General features: G+C 37.0%; 1 protein-coding gene and 2 long non-coding RNA genes across 6 annotated transcripts in view; 1 reads left to right on the top strand and 2 right to left on the bottom strand.

Moving 5' to 3' along the window:
• Positions 1 to 927: 927 nt before the first annotated feature.
• LOC131804139 (uncharacterized) lies at positions 928 to 1,611 on the bottom strand. Its single transcript, XR_009342907.1, has 2 exons — positions 1,471 to 1,611; positions 928 to 1,403 (listed from the first exon to the last, which is right to left on the bottom strand). It is a non-coding gene; the product is annotated as an uncharacterized LOC131804139 (long non-coding RNA).
• LOC131804138 (uncharacterized) lies at positions 1,015 to 12,382 on the top strand. The gene is made up of 7 exons (XR_009342906.1): positions 1,015 to 1,134; positions 1,201 to 2,113; positions 2,202 to 2,462; positions 2,528 to 2,707; positions 3,370 to 3,503; positions 11,921 to 11,976; positions 12,043 to 12,382. It is a non-coding gene; the product is annotated as an uncharacterized LOC131804138 (long non-coding RNA).
• A 3,114-nt stretch (positions 12,383 to 15,496) lies between these two features.
• The window catches only part of LOC101890976 (uncharacterized membrane protein DDB_G0293934), a 106,771-nt gene continuing 104,935 nt past the window's right edge, over positions 15,497 to 17,332 (bottom strand). For 2 of the 4 annotated variants that reach the window (XM_005192001.4, XM_059126534.1), the window contains 2 exons: positions 17,197 to 17,321; positions 15,499 to 17,018 (listed from right to left, as the gene is read on the bottom strand). In XM_005192001.4, coding sequence (XP_005192058.2) covers positions 16,887 to 17,018; positions 17,197 to 17,321 — 257 coding nt within the window. In that variant the 3' untranslated portion in view covers positions 15,499 to 16,886. Of the gene's footprint in view, positions 17,019 to 17,196; positions 17,322 to 17,332 lie in introns of all 4 variants that reach the window. The other 2 variants (XM_059126528.1, XM_059126541.1) reach the window with 2 other exon arrangements.

Raw genomic sequence — 17,332 nt, 5'->3', positions numbered from 1 at the left:
ATGTCCCGGCGTCAATATCTCTAATTCTGGGGCAATTCAAAGCTTATCTGTGTCTATTCTCCATCCCGGTACTATGGAGGGAAGTTATGGTTGCTTACATCCCAAAAGCGGGAAAACCAAGTCACTCACTTCCTAAGGATTACAGACCTTCCTATTGAAAACATTAGAAAGGCTGATTGACATTGAAATCAGATCTCTACTACCCACGACTGTCATCAGCATTGCTCAACATGCCTACATTGTTATGTTTACCACCTTATGCGGTACTGTGGTGGGTATCCAGCTGCTCAGGGGAGCTTTTTGCTCAGGTCGGTTCCAACCCTGACACCAACAGTCCAAGGGGCCTAACAATTAAAAAAAGGGGACATAATACAAACATCAAAACAATCAAAAATACAAACACTACATACACCGGTGACAAGGGTGCTTGGTGGAAGTTGCACCCACACTTAGCCCACCCAACCTTGACCCTTTTGTCCAGTAATTTTTAAATATTTAAGGGCCCCGCATTCCACTAACACTTACCACACAACTTACATCCTATATTCCCCCAAGAGTTTACAAATTAGCACATCATATCGACTGTTAACACTTATACATATAAATAATTTATTGACATATCGAGAGTTGACTTAATCCTAACAATTAAATATTTGCACAACGTTGAATTTAAAATTCCTAACACCTGAATCTGTCTTTATGTGAGCCAATCGCTCGGGCTACTACAGTCTACGAAGAGTACATAAAAATTTCTGCCAATCTGGCCACTTCAAGCATCTACTCCCTCCCTAATAGAGCTCTGTTAAGGGGATATTATGGACGTTACCTTATGTCCAAAATTACCAATAAGCTAGAATTCTCCCTTCGTACGACGGTCTAACCCTACGCTCAGGTATATAACCGGGCGTTAGAAATTTTCACAATATAAAAATCTTAACCTAAATTCTATACACTAAGGACAATCACACTTAAACTACAGATAATTACATTAAATTAAACTAGTCAGTACAAAATTTTGGTGTCATTCCATTTTTCATTCAAATTAATTATTAATCAAAATTCTCTTCTTTTTTTCCAGGCCGCAGGAGGAAGATATATATATGCCACTTGGCCGCACCAACCGTTCAGGACTCGGTAAGTTTTAATAATACAAATTATTACCTGGAGGTTCTGTACTCATATATTTTCTTTTCTTTCCAGATATTGATGATCTTTTTGACTTTTTCGGCATCAGACCTACCGAGCCGACCACTGTTTGAATACCGGTACTTTGGCGGACCGGGGCTTGGCCTCACTCATGGACTTTCTGGGCAGCAGCGCTTTTTATATAAAAAATTTGCTGACCTCCTCCACCGAAAACTTGGAGGGGTCAGATATCTAGCCGTCTTTTGTTGGGGTGTTATCTTAAAAGAAAAAACACAACATCGAAACACCAAAAAGACATACACTATTAGAACAACAGAAACTTACGAAATTTTGGTCACACCCACACATACACAACAATCGGCAAATAAAAATAAAAAAATTACGAAAACTTTAATTCCACTATCTTGGTGTTTTTATGGGATCACTTTTTTAAATTTTAGCTTAGAAAAATTTTTCCTTGCCCGTTTACCAAAACTTTAATGGCGAATTTTTCTGTCCGTTACCCCTTTTATACGGCAGCCATTGGACGCAATCTTCCCACTTTTCCTTTTTTTTGTTCTCCCTTGTTTATTCTCTTCCTCTTTGATCGCACTTAGCGAGCCCTATCGTTACCCATGGTTGCATATGATCTTAGTACCATGTACTAAGAGGAACATTGGCAGCACCTTGACACCCAACCGTATCCGGTTCATTCATTTTTTCAAGATCGGCTGGAGCGGTAATTACAAATGTAAATTCTCGCTCAGCCGATAATACAGAAAATTAATCTTTCGCAATCGCGGTACGCACGCAACAAAACTTCGCCATTTTCACACAAAAAGTGAGAAAATGGTGATGTGCGTTACTGGATTGTAACATTTTCCTGCAAAGCATCAGGATAAAATAATCAATTACAAAAGAAGAATGGATTTTGATCCACACAAAAAAAAACACGCTGCTGTGCTCCCACATTGACTTGGATATATTGGTAAGTATATTAAAAAAATTAGTTCATAATAATTTTATAAAAAGACCAATAAAAGAAAATATTTTAATTAACCAAATTTTCTTTTCAGAAAAAATATCGGTACATATTTCCACAATGAATGACCATGTGGGGTGGCTCAGCCTACAAGGTAAGTGTGAATGTGGGTACATTTACGCATCGCCATTGACAAGAATGCCGGTCACACATACTTGTGCTTGTTACAACTACAACGGTTTGGTGCCGCTTTGACGAGCAGAACGTCGCCGTCGCCGCTGGTTTGAAACAAACTCAACAACGTTAAATGTATGAACGTCATCTTCATACCATTTGTATGAAGATTGAGAAACAGGTAATTATATTCTTTATATTCTTACTATTAGGGCAATTGTTTATTTAATTTTCTTTTCCTTTCAGGTAAATTCAAGATTCGCGTTCGTGAAGTACCATTTGGGAAATATCTGTTTTTTCTTATTTATTGCGCAATTGACGTGCGACGACAACAAGAAATGATCGCCATTCAATTCACAACGGACAATCTGTCTTTGCCTGTGGTGGCGTTAATAGAGGAATGCTCTTCGGTGTTGTGTTCCCCAGGTAGGTTTTGTGTGTGAAAAACTTGAACGTGAAAAATATACAAATAAGAAACAAAGATTCTTGTGAGCAAAGATTTGCGGTGGCCACTAAATACACTTAATTGTGCACAAAAGAAAAAAATAAGGAATGAAAACAAAAAGTGAAAACAACGAACATAAAGAAATATGACATTCTTGAATACATGGTTAAAAAAGGGCTGAATGAATGAGTCATATAAAAATTGTGCAATGTTCGTAATTCTTCCCCCCACAAAAAAAAACTTGTTATCGTTGTTAAAATTTGTGCATTGTGGCTCAGGTAATAGTGGAAATCTTTGCGTTGTAGATAAACCAACAACAATCGTATGGCTCTGTCCAAATGGTGGTAGTTTGGAGTGATTATGCGTTTTTTTATGTTTATGTGTTGTTTATGTTTATTTGTTTTGTCTATGACTGGAATTTTTGTTTACGATTGTGTTGTTGTATTCTAGAGACGACTCTTTTACGAAAATAGGAAAATGCAAAACAATTTCTTGGTGAAATGTTCCTTTATGAATATTTTAATTTTTACAGAAAGATAATTTATCGCCAGTTCATACAATTTTACAAATTTATTTTGCTTCAAAACAAAACATTTGTATTTTCTGTGCCAAACTAATTTATGTTTTTGTGTTTTTATTTCAGTATTTTTTTCCCAATTGAATGCTATGAAAGTGCTACAATGAATCTGCCAGCATGAAGGAATAGTTTTTCGTGACCTCATCGACTTTTTTACATCACCACACAACAACGTTCCCCTGTGGATCATAAACCTTCAGGTAAGTCTTGTTTACTTTTTATTTTTGTGAAGTATTATTATTTGAAATATTTATATTTATTATTTAAAATATTCTGCAAAAACAAAATGCGTGGAGCATTCAGTTTTAGGCAACAATTACGTGGAGTAATTATTTAAAAAAAAAAATACATAGAGTAGCCGAATGTTAAAAAAAAAAAATAAAAGAAGCAATTGTGTTCAAAAAAAAAAATACGTGAAGTAGTTGCTTGTTGTGGAATGAGATTGATTTAAAGGTGTTTTGGAATTTAGGTATTCAATCTCTATAATTGATTTATAATATTTTGCTAACGTTCACCGAAAGGAATAATTTGTAAAGTATTCTATTTTTTTAACTAGATTGTACAATTGGCATTCAGAATCATTCATGGGCTCTCGGGTAATAGAAGAAATATAAAAAAAATAATTTCATTTAAGAATTATTTGAGTTGTTGATCATGAAAATAAGGGTTTGCTGGAGTTGGAGATATCTTTCAGTAGCTCAACGTGGGGAACTCCCACACCCTGAAGTCTCATAAGCCGGGCATTCAATTCTGTGCTAAATTAGAATATAAGACATTGGTCGCTAGATAAAACATTTACTTTCTTTTGCATAATTGTAAGCAAGATAATAATCTCTAAGCATAAATAATCATAGTCAGAATAATACCTATATAAAAAGGGGACTGTCCACAGCACAAAAAATTTATGGTATAAATGAAATGAGTCAATAAACTCCAGATATAATTACAAATAGTCATATAGTTTGATAAAATTGGACGTTTACGACACAAAATTATAAATCTATATTGCACTATTATTATATCACAGATTTATTGCACACTTCCTACACCTTAATATCTTTGGCATGATAATTACCAAGGGGTTTTCCCTGCAGAGTCTCCAACTCATACATGTTATTACCTATGGGTTTAACAATTCTGCATTTTAGGAATTTCTTACAAAATTTGGCATTTACGTTATTTTTGAAATCAGAGAGCATATGATTCCGTCTATAAACCTCTTGTCCAGGTAGGAACTTGACAAGTCTGGCTCTTTGATCGTACCGTTTTGCACTATTTTCGTACGCGTTATGTAGATTCTTTTGGACCTTTTCTCTCATCAGCTTTAATTTGTCTGTTTTATTCATTTGCAAAATTTGATGGTCAGTTAATGATTGGAGCCGCCTAGCTAATTTGTAATCTGTTCCGCTCGTAAACATATTATAGCCAAACAACGCAAAGAAAGGATTCACACCGGTTGCTGAGTGAACTGAAGTACGCAAAGCCTGTTCAATTTCAGAAAGATACAGATCCCAATCACGGTGATCCGACTGAACATAGGTCCTTATCGCCGCCAGTACAGACTGGTTTACTCGCTCTGACGCGTTTGATTGGGGAGAATAGTAAGCCGTTGTTAGGTGATTGATTTTGTATCTTTTGATCATTTCTTCGAACATTTTCGACACAAACTGCTTCCCATTATCACTATGTATTATTTCTGGCACTCCGAATGTATGAAATACTTGATCTTCCAGAAATTTTATGACGTTTTCGGTCGTTGCTTCCTTCATTGCATGCAGGAAAATAAATTTTGTAAAATGGTCCATTACTATAAATATGTAGGAGTTTCCTTTCTTCGATCTAGGGTATTTGCCTAGGAAATCAATATACAGCTTCTGAAATGGTCTGTCGGTTACTACTTCATTTCCAATTGTAGGACGCATATTTTGATTGGATGGTTTTGTTTCCTTGCAAATCTGGCAGTTATTTACATATTGCTTGACTTGAGATATCATTTTTGGCCAATAATAAAATGTTTTTAAGCGGTTTAGGGTTTTGTATATGCCATCGTGGACAGCTTCCGTAAAGTTATGCGATTTTTCGATTAGTGCGTATGTTATTTCCTGCGGGATCCAAAGTTTCCACTCAAATTCCGTAATGTCTGGATCGCAATTCTTAGTTCTTTTATAGACTTTTTCATTTTCTATGCGGAGATCTGGTAACTTTTCTTTATTTTGCTTTATGGTGTTTAACAACTCGACATATTCCTCACTTTCAAATGCTGTGGTCTCGAAATCTAAGAGTTCTTCCTCACTAATCTCTTCAATTACGACATCGGAGTCAACCGGCATCCTTGATAAAGTATCCGCCACTACATTTTCCGAACCTTTACGGTGTTCAATGGTGAAGTCATACGCTTGGAGCTGTAAGGACCAACGAGCTAGTCGTCCGCTCAAGTCCTTTAATGACATAAGCCATTTAAGACTGGCGTGATCCGTAATGATCGTAAATTTCATAAGTTCGACATATGGTCGAAATCTCTTCACCGCCAATACCGCTGCCAAGCATTCTTTTTCCGTCACAGAATAATTTCTCTGGGTAGAATTTAATTTCTGTGAATAGAAAGCAATGGGATTTTCTCCGCCGTCGTCATCCTTCTGGAATAATACCGCACCGATTCCGTATTCCGATGCGTCACATTGGATAAAAAACTCCCGTCGGAAATCTGGGCGGCGGAGCACTGGTGCTGATGTAAGGGCTTTCTTTAAAGTTTTGAAAGATTCCATAGCCTCGGAATTTATATTGAACTTTTGTCCTTTTTTGAGGGTATCGGTTAGAGGTGCAGATATTGACGCGAAGTTCTTAATGAACCTGCGATACCATCCGGCGGTTCCTAAGAAGCTTCTTACTTCTCGTGGACTTCTGGGTACAGGTATATTCAGGATCGCACTGATTTTATCCGGATCAGTTTTCAAACATCCATTTCCAATGATAAAGCCGAGATATTTCAGTTCGCGAAAACAAAATAATGATTTTTTCATCCCGATCGTAAGATTTGCTTTTCTCAGACAATCGGCCACTTCGCTCAACAGTCTTAAATGATTGTCGAAGTCATCCGCAATAATTAGAAGATCATCCAAGTAAATGAATACGTTGGACTTTAATCTGCCAGGAATAACCTTATCCATCAGACGGCAAAGACGTTGCGCCGCATTACAAAGTCCAAACGGCATTACTCTAAACTGATATAGAGGGCGACCTGGTACTGTAAAAGCTGTATATGGTCTGGCTTCTTCTTCGAGCTCAATTTGCCAGAACGCATATTTCAGGTCGACGCTGCTAATATAGTGCGTTTGGTCGATTCTGCTCAATATCCCATCAATATTCTGCAAAGGATACGCATCCTTTATAGTAAGCGCGTTTAATTTTCGAGCGTCTAGACAAAATCTGTTTTTCCCGGGTTTTCGAACCACCGTTGTTCTATTGCTCCATGGGGAGTCACTCTCCTCAATCACCTTTAGAGCGAGCATGTTGTCTATCTCCTTATACACAATATCCTGCACGGCCGGCGATAATGGATAATGCTTATCCTTTACAGGATTTGCGCCTTCAATTAACTTTATGGCATGTTTCTCTAGACTTGTGCATCCTAATCCTTTCTCCTCGAATGTGTAAAATTTGCTTACAACTTCCGACAACCTGATTTTTTGGTCTTCAGTTAGGTCATGCATGTTGGTATTTGCGTTTTTGGATTCCCCATGAATTTTTATTTGGAGGTCTAAATTGACTTCTTCCAATGAAAAGATTTCTGGGGCTATCTCAAATAATCTCCAGAAATCAGTCCCTAAATATAAATCCTGCTGTAGGTCGGGACACAAATACAAAATAATTTCTCTTGTTTTATCCTTGTACTCTATGTTCACTATAATCTTGCCTAAAATTCTATGTCTTTGCCCTGAAGCTGTACTTATCGCTGATACATATGGAAAAATTTGCAGGTTTAATTCTTCGGCGATTTCACGGCACTGTTTTCCTAATAGGCTAACAGTTGCACCTGAATCTAAAAGCCCTTTAACCTCTTTTCCTTCGATTTTAACTCTAACGTAAGGTCTAGGATCTTTAGTCTCTTGAAAACGCTCAATTGCATCGCATATAATCCTTTTCCTCATTCGGTTTTCCTTTTGATATTTTCTTAATTTCATAATTCTTATTTTACTTTTTTCTTTCTTGCTAGTATTTTTAGTCGGATTCGGGTTCTCGTTATTGCTTTCACCGAAAATTCTTGCTTTAACATTTTCGTAGTTTTGTTGCCTAGATTCTAAGGGTAAATAATGTCTTCGTGAGGCATAATCCTGAGTATTTCCCGAATCTGAATCTAATTTATTGGCGGGTTTACTATCTTGGAGGGCTCGGTGGAACGATGGTTTCCCGTCGCAACCATGTTCTTCCGGGAGTTTTCCGAAGCGCAGTTCGAGCATTTAGGGGTTATTGTGTTTGGTCTGCCACATTTAAAGCAAAACAAACCCCTTTGTGTTGCAGGACAGTCTCTAAAACCGTGGCCTGGTTTTTGGCAGTTCCAACAGAGAATTGGGTTGCTCGTAAAAGCTGCAACTTCTACCACTTCATCTATTTCTTCAACCCTATTCAATTCTAACTCCTCTTCCTGCAAAGCACTAACCCGAATAGGTCTATTTACGGGCGGAAATTGTGTTGGTGGTGGTGCTACGCTATCTTTTTTGAAGAATGTACGTTCTATTTCTAAACATTCGATCCTCAACTGTTCCACAGAATTCACTGGCAACGCATAAACTATGCTAGAAAGATTTTTCCTTAAATTTTTCTTTACTAGAGAAATCATTTCGTATTCTGATACAGGCTTCTCTAGTTTAGAACGCATCAAATTCACATCATGGAAGAATGAATCGATTGATTCTCCCGGCATTTGTTTCCGTTCCAATAAATCCCTCATAGCCTCGAAACATGTCCGCCTAGTCTTAAATCTTTCCGTTAACCCATATTTGAGTGATTCCCAATCAGCTATGTTTGAATTTCTTTGCTGGAGCCAAAACCATTCATAGGCTGGTCCTGACAACAGAATATGAAATTCATTTAAAATCTCCTCCCAGGCTAAACGGTAATGTCTCTGGAAATATTCCAACCTATATATGAAATCTTCGACTGACAAACTATTCGGCCTTCCCGAAAAATTCAATCCGAATCTTTCAATTCTAATTCCCATATTGGGTCCCAGTCTATAAATTGACGGTGTTACAGTGGTATGACGATTTGAGTGTGTCTGGTATTCGGTGTTGATAGGTGGTGGCTGAGTATTGGGTGGAGGCTGAGTAGTGGGTGGAGGAACGTGGGGTACCTGGGTTTGATCCGTCGGGGGTCTATCTATAGATAGCCTGGCGATTACTTCATTCAAATGTTGTATCGCAGCATGTACTTTCCCCATTTCCTGACTTACGCTCTCCTGAACTAATGACCTTATACTATTGCGAGCGTCACTTACACTCTCTTGGACCATCCCCCTTATGAGCTGATCCATCTCGTTAGGCGGATTTACTTGATCAGGTTGCATGCTCAATGGCCTTTGGATACCAGAGTTAGGCAAATTATTGGGGTTATTAATAGTCCCGGACAGATCTCGAACAGTACTATCTCTATTTTCCATTGTTTCTTCACCTCTTTTCTTTTTATTCTTCGGCTTTGGTGTTTGAGTCAGAAACCTGCTACTATCAAACGCTAAAACTCTATTTCTTTTACTTTGTCTTTTCCCTGATGTATATTCACTCATCAGAATGATCAAAAATGCATAAAATTCAGAAAACACAATATCAAAAATTAAATATCTATTTAAATGCGAACCGTAAATGGAAGGACAATGTCAGTAAATTTAAAACAGAAAACGGAAATTTAACTAGTATCTATTTATCACAAAAAAAAAAAAAACACAAAATTTAAAAATAAATATAGAAATCTATCAATAAGTAAAAATAATAATAACATAAAAATCAATTCAAACACAACACAATGAGAACTTATGATAACACAAACATAAATAACATAAATACGAATAAACAAAAAAATATCAACTAAAAATTAAAAAAATGTATATGTATATATTTTAAACTGAACAGAACTAGACAGATATTACAAAAATATTACTTTCTTCAAAATATGAGGTAATAGGATGTGTTTTCAATTGTCTGGCAAGTGTGTGGTTTTGATTTAATAATTTTAAACTTTTTTACGAAAAGTGTCCTTTTAGGTTGTCACGGTGTATTGTAAGACGTGGATTTAAACAAGTGGACAAAACATATTACATGTAAATAGACATTACGGCAATTTCCTAATTCTTGCGAAGGAAAAAGATCTCGTATTTAGAGTAATAAAATACAATGCTCTTGCGACTCACTTCGTCCCAGAGGCTATTGCACTTATTCCCTTATGTCTACTACAGACTATTTAATCTACTCTAAATACAAACAAAAACGTAAACAGTACAGGTCATCAGACAATACATCATTTGTTACAGTAGACGAACAAGAGCTATTGCACTTGACCCATTCGATTTGGAAACGAATATCCTAATTTTTCTCAGACTTAAAGCTAATATTGCACATTTAACACGACTTCGATCACGAAGTTGTGGTTGCGATATTCGCTATGCAAGAAAAATGCGATATTCGTTTTTTAATCTATTTTCTTAAATGGTCTATTGAACAGTGCCTCGGTGTTATTGCACTGAATATTTCGATTATTATCGTTTCAGATTGGGCGCCATATTGTTATGTTTACCACCTTATGCGGTACTGTGGTGGGTATCCAGCTGCTCAGGGGAGCTTTTTGCTCAGGTCGGTTCCAACCCTGACACCAACAGTCCAAGGGGCCTAACAATTAAAAAAAGGGGACATAATACAAACATCAAAACAATCAAAAATACAAACACTACATACACCGGTGACAAGGGTGCTTGGTGGAAGTTGCACCCACACTTAGCCCACCCAACCTTGACCCTTTTGTCCAGTAATTTTTAAATATTTAAGGGCCCCGCATTCCACTAACACTTACCACACAACTTACATCCTATATTCCCCCAAGAGTTTACAAATTAGCACATCATATCGACTGTTAACACTTATACATATAAATAATTTATTGACATATCGAGAGTTGACTTAATCCTAACAATTAAATATTTGCACAACGTTGAATTTAAAATTCCTAACACCTGAATCTGTCTTTATGTGAGCCAATCGCTCGGGCTACTACAGTCTACGAAGAGTACATAAAAATTTCTGCCAATCTGGCCACTTCAAGCATCTACTCCCTCCCTAATAGAGCTCTGTTAAGGGGATATTATGGACGTTACCTTATGTCCAAAATTACCAATAAGCTAGAATTCTCCCTTCGTACGACGGTCTAACCCTACGCTCAGGTATATAACCGGGCGTTAGAAATTTTCACAATATAAAAATCTTAACCTAAATTCTATACACTAAGGACAATCACACTTAAACTACAGATAATTACATTAACCCATTAGTGGGCAGTGTCCCTTATAAGGGACTCTCACATTTTTCACTGTAGCACTTTCCAATACTCGCTTTTTTTGTAAACAAGTAGGCTATGCCGTTACTGACACTCCAACGAATTATGTTCTATCCCATTAATTTAATTTCTTGCGAGTTGTGTGTTGTATTTTGTGCAAAATATGGAAAACCAATTTGTGAAAAAACAAAAATCTCGAGCTGGGTAAGTAAAATTTCAATAAAGTTATGATTCTGTGAATATTTTTGATTGTGTTTGTATTGTTATTTGTAAGTTAGTGTAATATACTAGTTTATGCCCAAAAAATAAAATAAATTGTTGTGACACGTGCATAAAGTGACTATGAATGCAACGTCCCCTAAGAGGGACACTGCGCCCGTAGTACAATTGTAATCCACTGATTGAGTAATGAATCTTATATGTGCAGACTTACAGTTTCTGAAATACTGACTGAATTGGATGTTATTGGCGATAATGAGTTGCACGACATTGAAATTTACGCGATCCCACCAATAGATGGTGCAGATACTGATGAAGATACTGATGGTGGTGGCCCATATTTGCATATTTGCTTGATGGTCAGTAGTGAATGCATGGTTGTTAATGAAGAAGTTACATCCCAATGATGCGGCATGTTCAACTCTTCTAAATTGCAACATCATATCTGGAATCGTATGGTACCCCAGAATCAAGAGGTTTGCGCAATAGCAATGTCACTGCGGATACAAGATATGATGGCAGAAACCACATTATTGAATATTCAAAAACAGATAAACGCTGTGGATTATGCGCCCTAAAAATTGCTTTAAGGAATATCATAAGCCAAGTGTACCCAATGCGCAGCGTCCCTTATAAGGGACGGTCCATAACTCCAAAACCATAAGCTTTTTTGAATAAATTATTTTTAAAACAAATTAACTAGACCATTTTTATTTGTAATTGGTGTAAATCGCTTAAAGATAGTGCCCAGGGAACTTCGTCCACTAATGGGTTAAATTAAACTAGTCAGTACAAAATTTTGGTGTCATTCCATTTTTCATTCAAATTAATTATTAATCAAAATTCTCTTCTTTTTTTCCAGGCCGCAGGAGGAAGATATATATATGCCACTTGGCCGCACCAACCGTTCAGGACTCGGTAAGTTTTAATAATACAAATTATTACCTGGAGGTTCTGTACTCATATATTTTCTTTTCTTTCCAGATATTGATGATCTTTTTGACTTTTTCGGCATCAGACCTACCGAGCCGACCACTGTTTGAATACCGGTACTTTGGCGGACCGGGGCTTGGCCTCACTCATGGACTTTCTGGGCAGCAGCGCTTTTTATATAAAAAATTTGCTGACCTCCTCCACCGAAAACTTGGAGGGGTCAGATATCTAGCCGTCTTTTGTTGGGGTGTTATCTTAAAAGAAAAAACACAACATCGAAACACCAAAAAGACATACACTATTAGAACAACAGAAACTTACGAAATTTTGGTCACACCCACACATACACAACAATCGGCAAATAAAAATAAAAAAATTACGAAAACTTTAATTCCACTATCTTGGTGTTTTTATGGGATCACTTTTTTAAATTTTAGCTTAGAAAAATTTTTCCTTGCCCGTTTACCAAAACTTTAATGGCGAATTTTTCTGTCCGTTACCCCTTTTATACGGCAGCCATTGGACGCAATCTTCCCACTTTTCCTTTTTTTTGTTCTCCCTTGTTTATTCTCTTCCTCTTTGATCGCACTTAGCGAGCCCTATCGTTACCCATGGTTGCATATGATCTTAGTACCATGTACTAAGAGGAACATTGGCAGCACCTTGACACCCAACCGTATCCGGTTCATTCATTTTTTCAAGATCGGCTGGAGCGGTAATTACAAATGTAAATTCTCGCTCAGCCGATAATACAGAAAATTAATCTTTCGCAATCGCGGTACGCACGCAACAACATGAAAGGTAAATCCTTTTGAAACAGCGCAGCACGATGAATGACTCCTTGTTCACCTTGGCAGTTTTTCTCGATATTGAGGGAGCCTTCAACAACGTCACACTCGAATCCATTCAAGATTCCCTTTTAAGATTTAAGGTACCCCAACTCCTCATAAATTGGATTGATACCATGCTTAGTAGCAGAATTATCAGCTCAAGCATTAGGTAAATATCCGTCAGGAAATCGGTCACCAGGGGCAGGCCTCAATGTGTTCTGTCACTATTGCTTTTGGTTATTAATAATATACTCTTAGATCTAGAGCAAAATGGGACAAAGGTAGTAGCTTACGCTGAAGATGTTGTCTCTAGTCACCTTATCAAGGTGGGCACGTCACAATGGATTAGGCGTGAACCCATCAAAGGCTGAGCTCGTCCTTTTTATGAGGAAACGCAAATCTCCTTCATTTATACCACCGCTGCTAGATGAGGTCACGCTTAACCTCTCCTCTGAAGCCAAATACCTCGGCACTATCCTCGACCGCCAACTAAGTTGGATCACCAAGGGACAAGCAAAGAGTGGCTAAAAGCTGGGGCCTCAAACCACACATAATTAAATGGGTGTATGAGTCAATTGTTCGCCCCATTCTATCCTATTCACGTCTCATTGATAAAGATCAAAGGGCCGCATCCCTACTAATAACGGGTGTTTTCAAGAGCACATCTCAACTGCACTGGACACCCTACTGTGCCTAAGCCCACTAAGCATACACGTAGAGGAGCAGGCAAGAAGAGCCCACCTACTTCGACTCAGAAAACTAAACTAAAGGCGCAGTCAATCCTTTGGACATTCTGCGATCTTAGAGCATTTAAGGAATGTGGGAGTGGAAGTCAACACACCATTGAGCTTTGATCCTCCTGACATCCACATACCTGACAGGGACGCCAGGGCCCGTAGCAATCCACCTTTCCGCGGCATAGCTGTTTATACTGACGGTTCAAAGATGGAATACGGAACGGGAAGTGGTGTCTTCTGCAAAACTCTTAATGTTCGCGAATCCTACAAGCTAAGAAACGACTGTAGCATGTTCCAGACGGAAGTCTTTGCGGTCAAAAAGAACCATAGACCTATTGGTCACGAGGAACAACGAGGTTAGCAATCTGGTGACTATATACGTCGACAGCCAAGCGGCGCTGAAAGCTTTAAAAACCATTAAGTCTAGGGCTATTTTGGATTACAGGAGATCCTTGAAAACACTGGGTTGTCCATCAAGCTCTGTTGGGTTCCTAGTCATTACAATATTCCAGGCAACGAGACTAGAGACGAATTGGCTAGGCTAGGTCGGAATCAGCTACCATTGGAGTTGAGAACTCGGTCAAAACACCCCTGTGGCACTTCTTCCAGGTAATTCATAGACAATACTTTGAAAGAATTCAACAAAACTGGCTGGACGAAAGAGGATGTAGCATCTCAAAAAGAATCTGGCCCATACTTTAGGAGAAGAGAACATTGTCGCTATTGTCCTGGTCAAAACCTGATTTAGAACTTGTGGTGGGTATCTTCACAGGTCACTGCAAGTTGAGGGCAATGACCTCAAAATGGGACAGCGATGATATTGATTACTGCAGAATCTGTCAATACGAGGAATAAATTGACACGATCCAACATTTGCTCTGCCACTGTCCAGTACTCATTAACGTGAGACACAGGTTGGTGGGGGAAAAAGTGTCACATGATTTGTCTTCGTTCTCTAATTTGATGATTTTCCCCACATTTTTTCACGAATTTGTCTTAAAATTGCTATTTGTAAGTCATAATGGGTTCTAGCTTCGGTGGCGAAACATTGTAACGGAGGCGATATTCGGTATCATGATGATTTTTGCCACAGTTTTCCACGGATTTGTCTGAAAATTGGTATTTGTAGGTCATAATTGTTTCTAGCTTCTTTGGCTGAACATTTTATGTAAAGATCCACGTTTTCGTATATTATATATATTTATATTAAAATGTTTTCGAACTTTTAATCCCCTCCACCATGGGTAAGGTGGAGGGTATTAAAAGTTCGGCCCTGCCGAACTTAAGGGTTTTCACTTGTTTTACTTTTTTGTCAAAACGAAGAAAATTGGATAAAACTGAATTAAATTGAGGCCAGCAATGGTCACAATCCATTTCTTGGAGCTTGGAATTAGGAAAATGGAATTGACGCATGCAGCAAAACTAAGATCCGGTATTTTATTTGCAGAAAATACTTAAATATACACATTGGGCAGTGCCTTATTTTAACAAATTGATGGTAACTACGGTATAGAGTTTGCATATGGAACTTCAAGCCCGCTGGTTCGAATCTCCAAAAAATTAGCAGGTTAAAAGTGATTAAGTTCGGCTAAGTACCCTCACTACTAGGAAAGAAAACAAACTATTCTATTGAAAAATGTGAATTACACAGACGTGGACCATCTGCCAGATGTATTAGTACCTATTAAGACCTTTACATATCGGATTCCTTTGAATTCCAATTCCAATTTTTTAAGTGAAAAACTTTAGCTGGCATTTGTTAGCGAATGATTCATAATTTGAACATATTTAAGTTAAAATTTGCTGTCCAGTCATTTAGTCAATAATACCAATATACTGCCATCAGTTCATATTACAGCCAAACAACACCCTCCAACTACTCTACTCATATAAAATAAAACTCCATTCGGTTGATAGACATTCAAAATGGTTAAAATTTTATTACGGTTTGAATTTCGTTCATTTATTATCATATAAATATGTATGCATGTCATCTGTGTGTAGATAAACATTGTTAACAAATAATAATAATATAATAATAATAATAATTAATTAATAATAATAAATTTCATACTATGCATTCATTTGTTTTTGTTCACTTCGTTTCGATTTGCATTCCGATTTTCTTTTACGCTATCAGTCAATTGAAAATAAAAGTACATGTGTTTGTATGCGTATATGAGTATGTGTGTGGTCAATTTTTCGTTTAAATTGGGCAAGTGAAACATTCGGAATTAGAATTTGGTCAATAAATTTTTGATAATCCTTTGCCATTGAGCTGCATCTGTGTGTTACGTGTGGGTGTGTGTGTGTATAAGCGTATAAAAACATATTACTGTTAAATAAATAATAAATAAATACATTTAATTATTCGTTCGAATACAATCTAACAATAACTAATACTCTTACATGTTTACCACCAGCCTGTACACGGGCAGGTTAATTTGCAATAAAAACAAATTGAAACGTTGTCATCCTTTGAACGTGATTTTAATATTGCTGTGTGTTGTGTGTCGGTGTGTGTATGCATGAGTATGTATAAATATGTATATAAATGTGTTTGTATATAGAGTTCTGTTAAGCCTCTTCAGAAATGTCGTTTGCATATGGGTGTGTGAGTGTGTTATTCGATTTGTAATTTGTTAAGCACATCCAGTAAGTAAATATGTTTGTTTGTTGTTAAGTACTGCTTTTACGGTATGTTTTTGTGTTGGTTCTAATCTGTATATTGATATCTAGAACACTTCTTAAATAGCATAATGTTAGGTGGGAAAAATGTGCCGGGTTATATGTTTTGTTATTAAATTTGCTAATACATTTTCATTTAATAAATTTATATTAAAATTGCTATTTTTTTTCAAAATAAAAGCCCAGTTGAATATTTTTCCAAATCCATTCTTAATAAGCCCAGCGTAAAGGAAACCCCGGGATGTGATGTAAATGGAAACGACAAGAGACAATTGTTTTGGTAATTCGGTTCAAATTGAGTCTCTTGAATTATGTATATCACACAGCTCTCCGTATCCCTGCTGGGCAAACTAAAATCTTGATTGGCAAAATTTTTCAAAATTTAATCTAATAGGCCTTTTGATTTCATAGGCTCTGATCACGAATATTGATATATTGTTTTCTTTTATTTTCAATCATTCAGGTTGGAAAATACTGGGCTTTTTTTTGTATTACATAATGTGCTATAATTTTGATTATGTGCCGTTAAAACGTTTTTTGTTGAGATTTTCAAAAAATTGGTTTCTTTTTTTGCTATTCAATAAATTCTAACAAACAACTACGGACAAATTGGGGTTAATCCATGGCTAATCCGCCGTGTTCAGTGACAGTGACCAGGATATTTGACATCGATGTAAAATCCAGTGGAGCAGGAATCCTTGCGCATTTCACACCAGGAGTTATAGGTGCGGTTATTAACTCCACAAATTTTCTCCTCCTCAAAGCGGGCAGACTGAAAAAGGAGAACAAATTTTCCAATTACACATATTTTGAAATAAATTATAATGCATAGTAGTTATATAATATGGGGAAAATTCCAATTTTGACCATTTTAAATTTTGTTTTTGTTTTAATTTAAAATTTTACTACATTGAATTATTTAAACAGTTTTTAATGTAAATAATACTTACTGCTGGCCTCCTTTTTCGTGAACACTTGTAGCGGCATGGTGTGCATCGGGGCTGGTGTGTGAGCAAATCAATAAGACAGACCTGCTTTGGGCCACAATTAATGTCGTCGCAAGTCACTTGGTTGCCTGTAAATGTA

Source organism: Musca domestica, unplaced genomic scaffold (genome assembly GCF_030504385.1).
Source record: "Musca domestica strain aabys unplaced genomic scaffold, Musca_domestica.polishedcontigs.V.1.1 10, whole genome shotgun sequence".
NCBI lineage: Eukaryota > Metazoa > Arthropoda > Insecta > Diptera > Muscidae > Musca > Musca domestica.
This window is presented reverse-complemented; position numbering and strand designations above follow the sequence as displayed.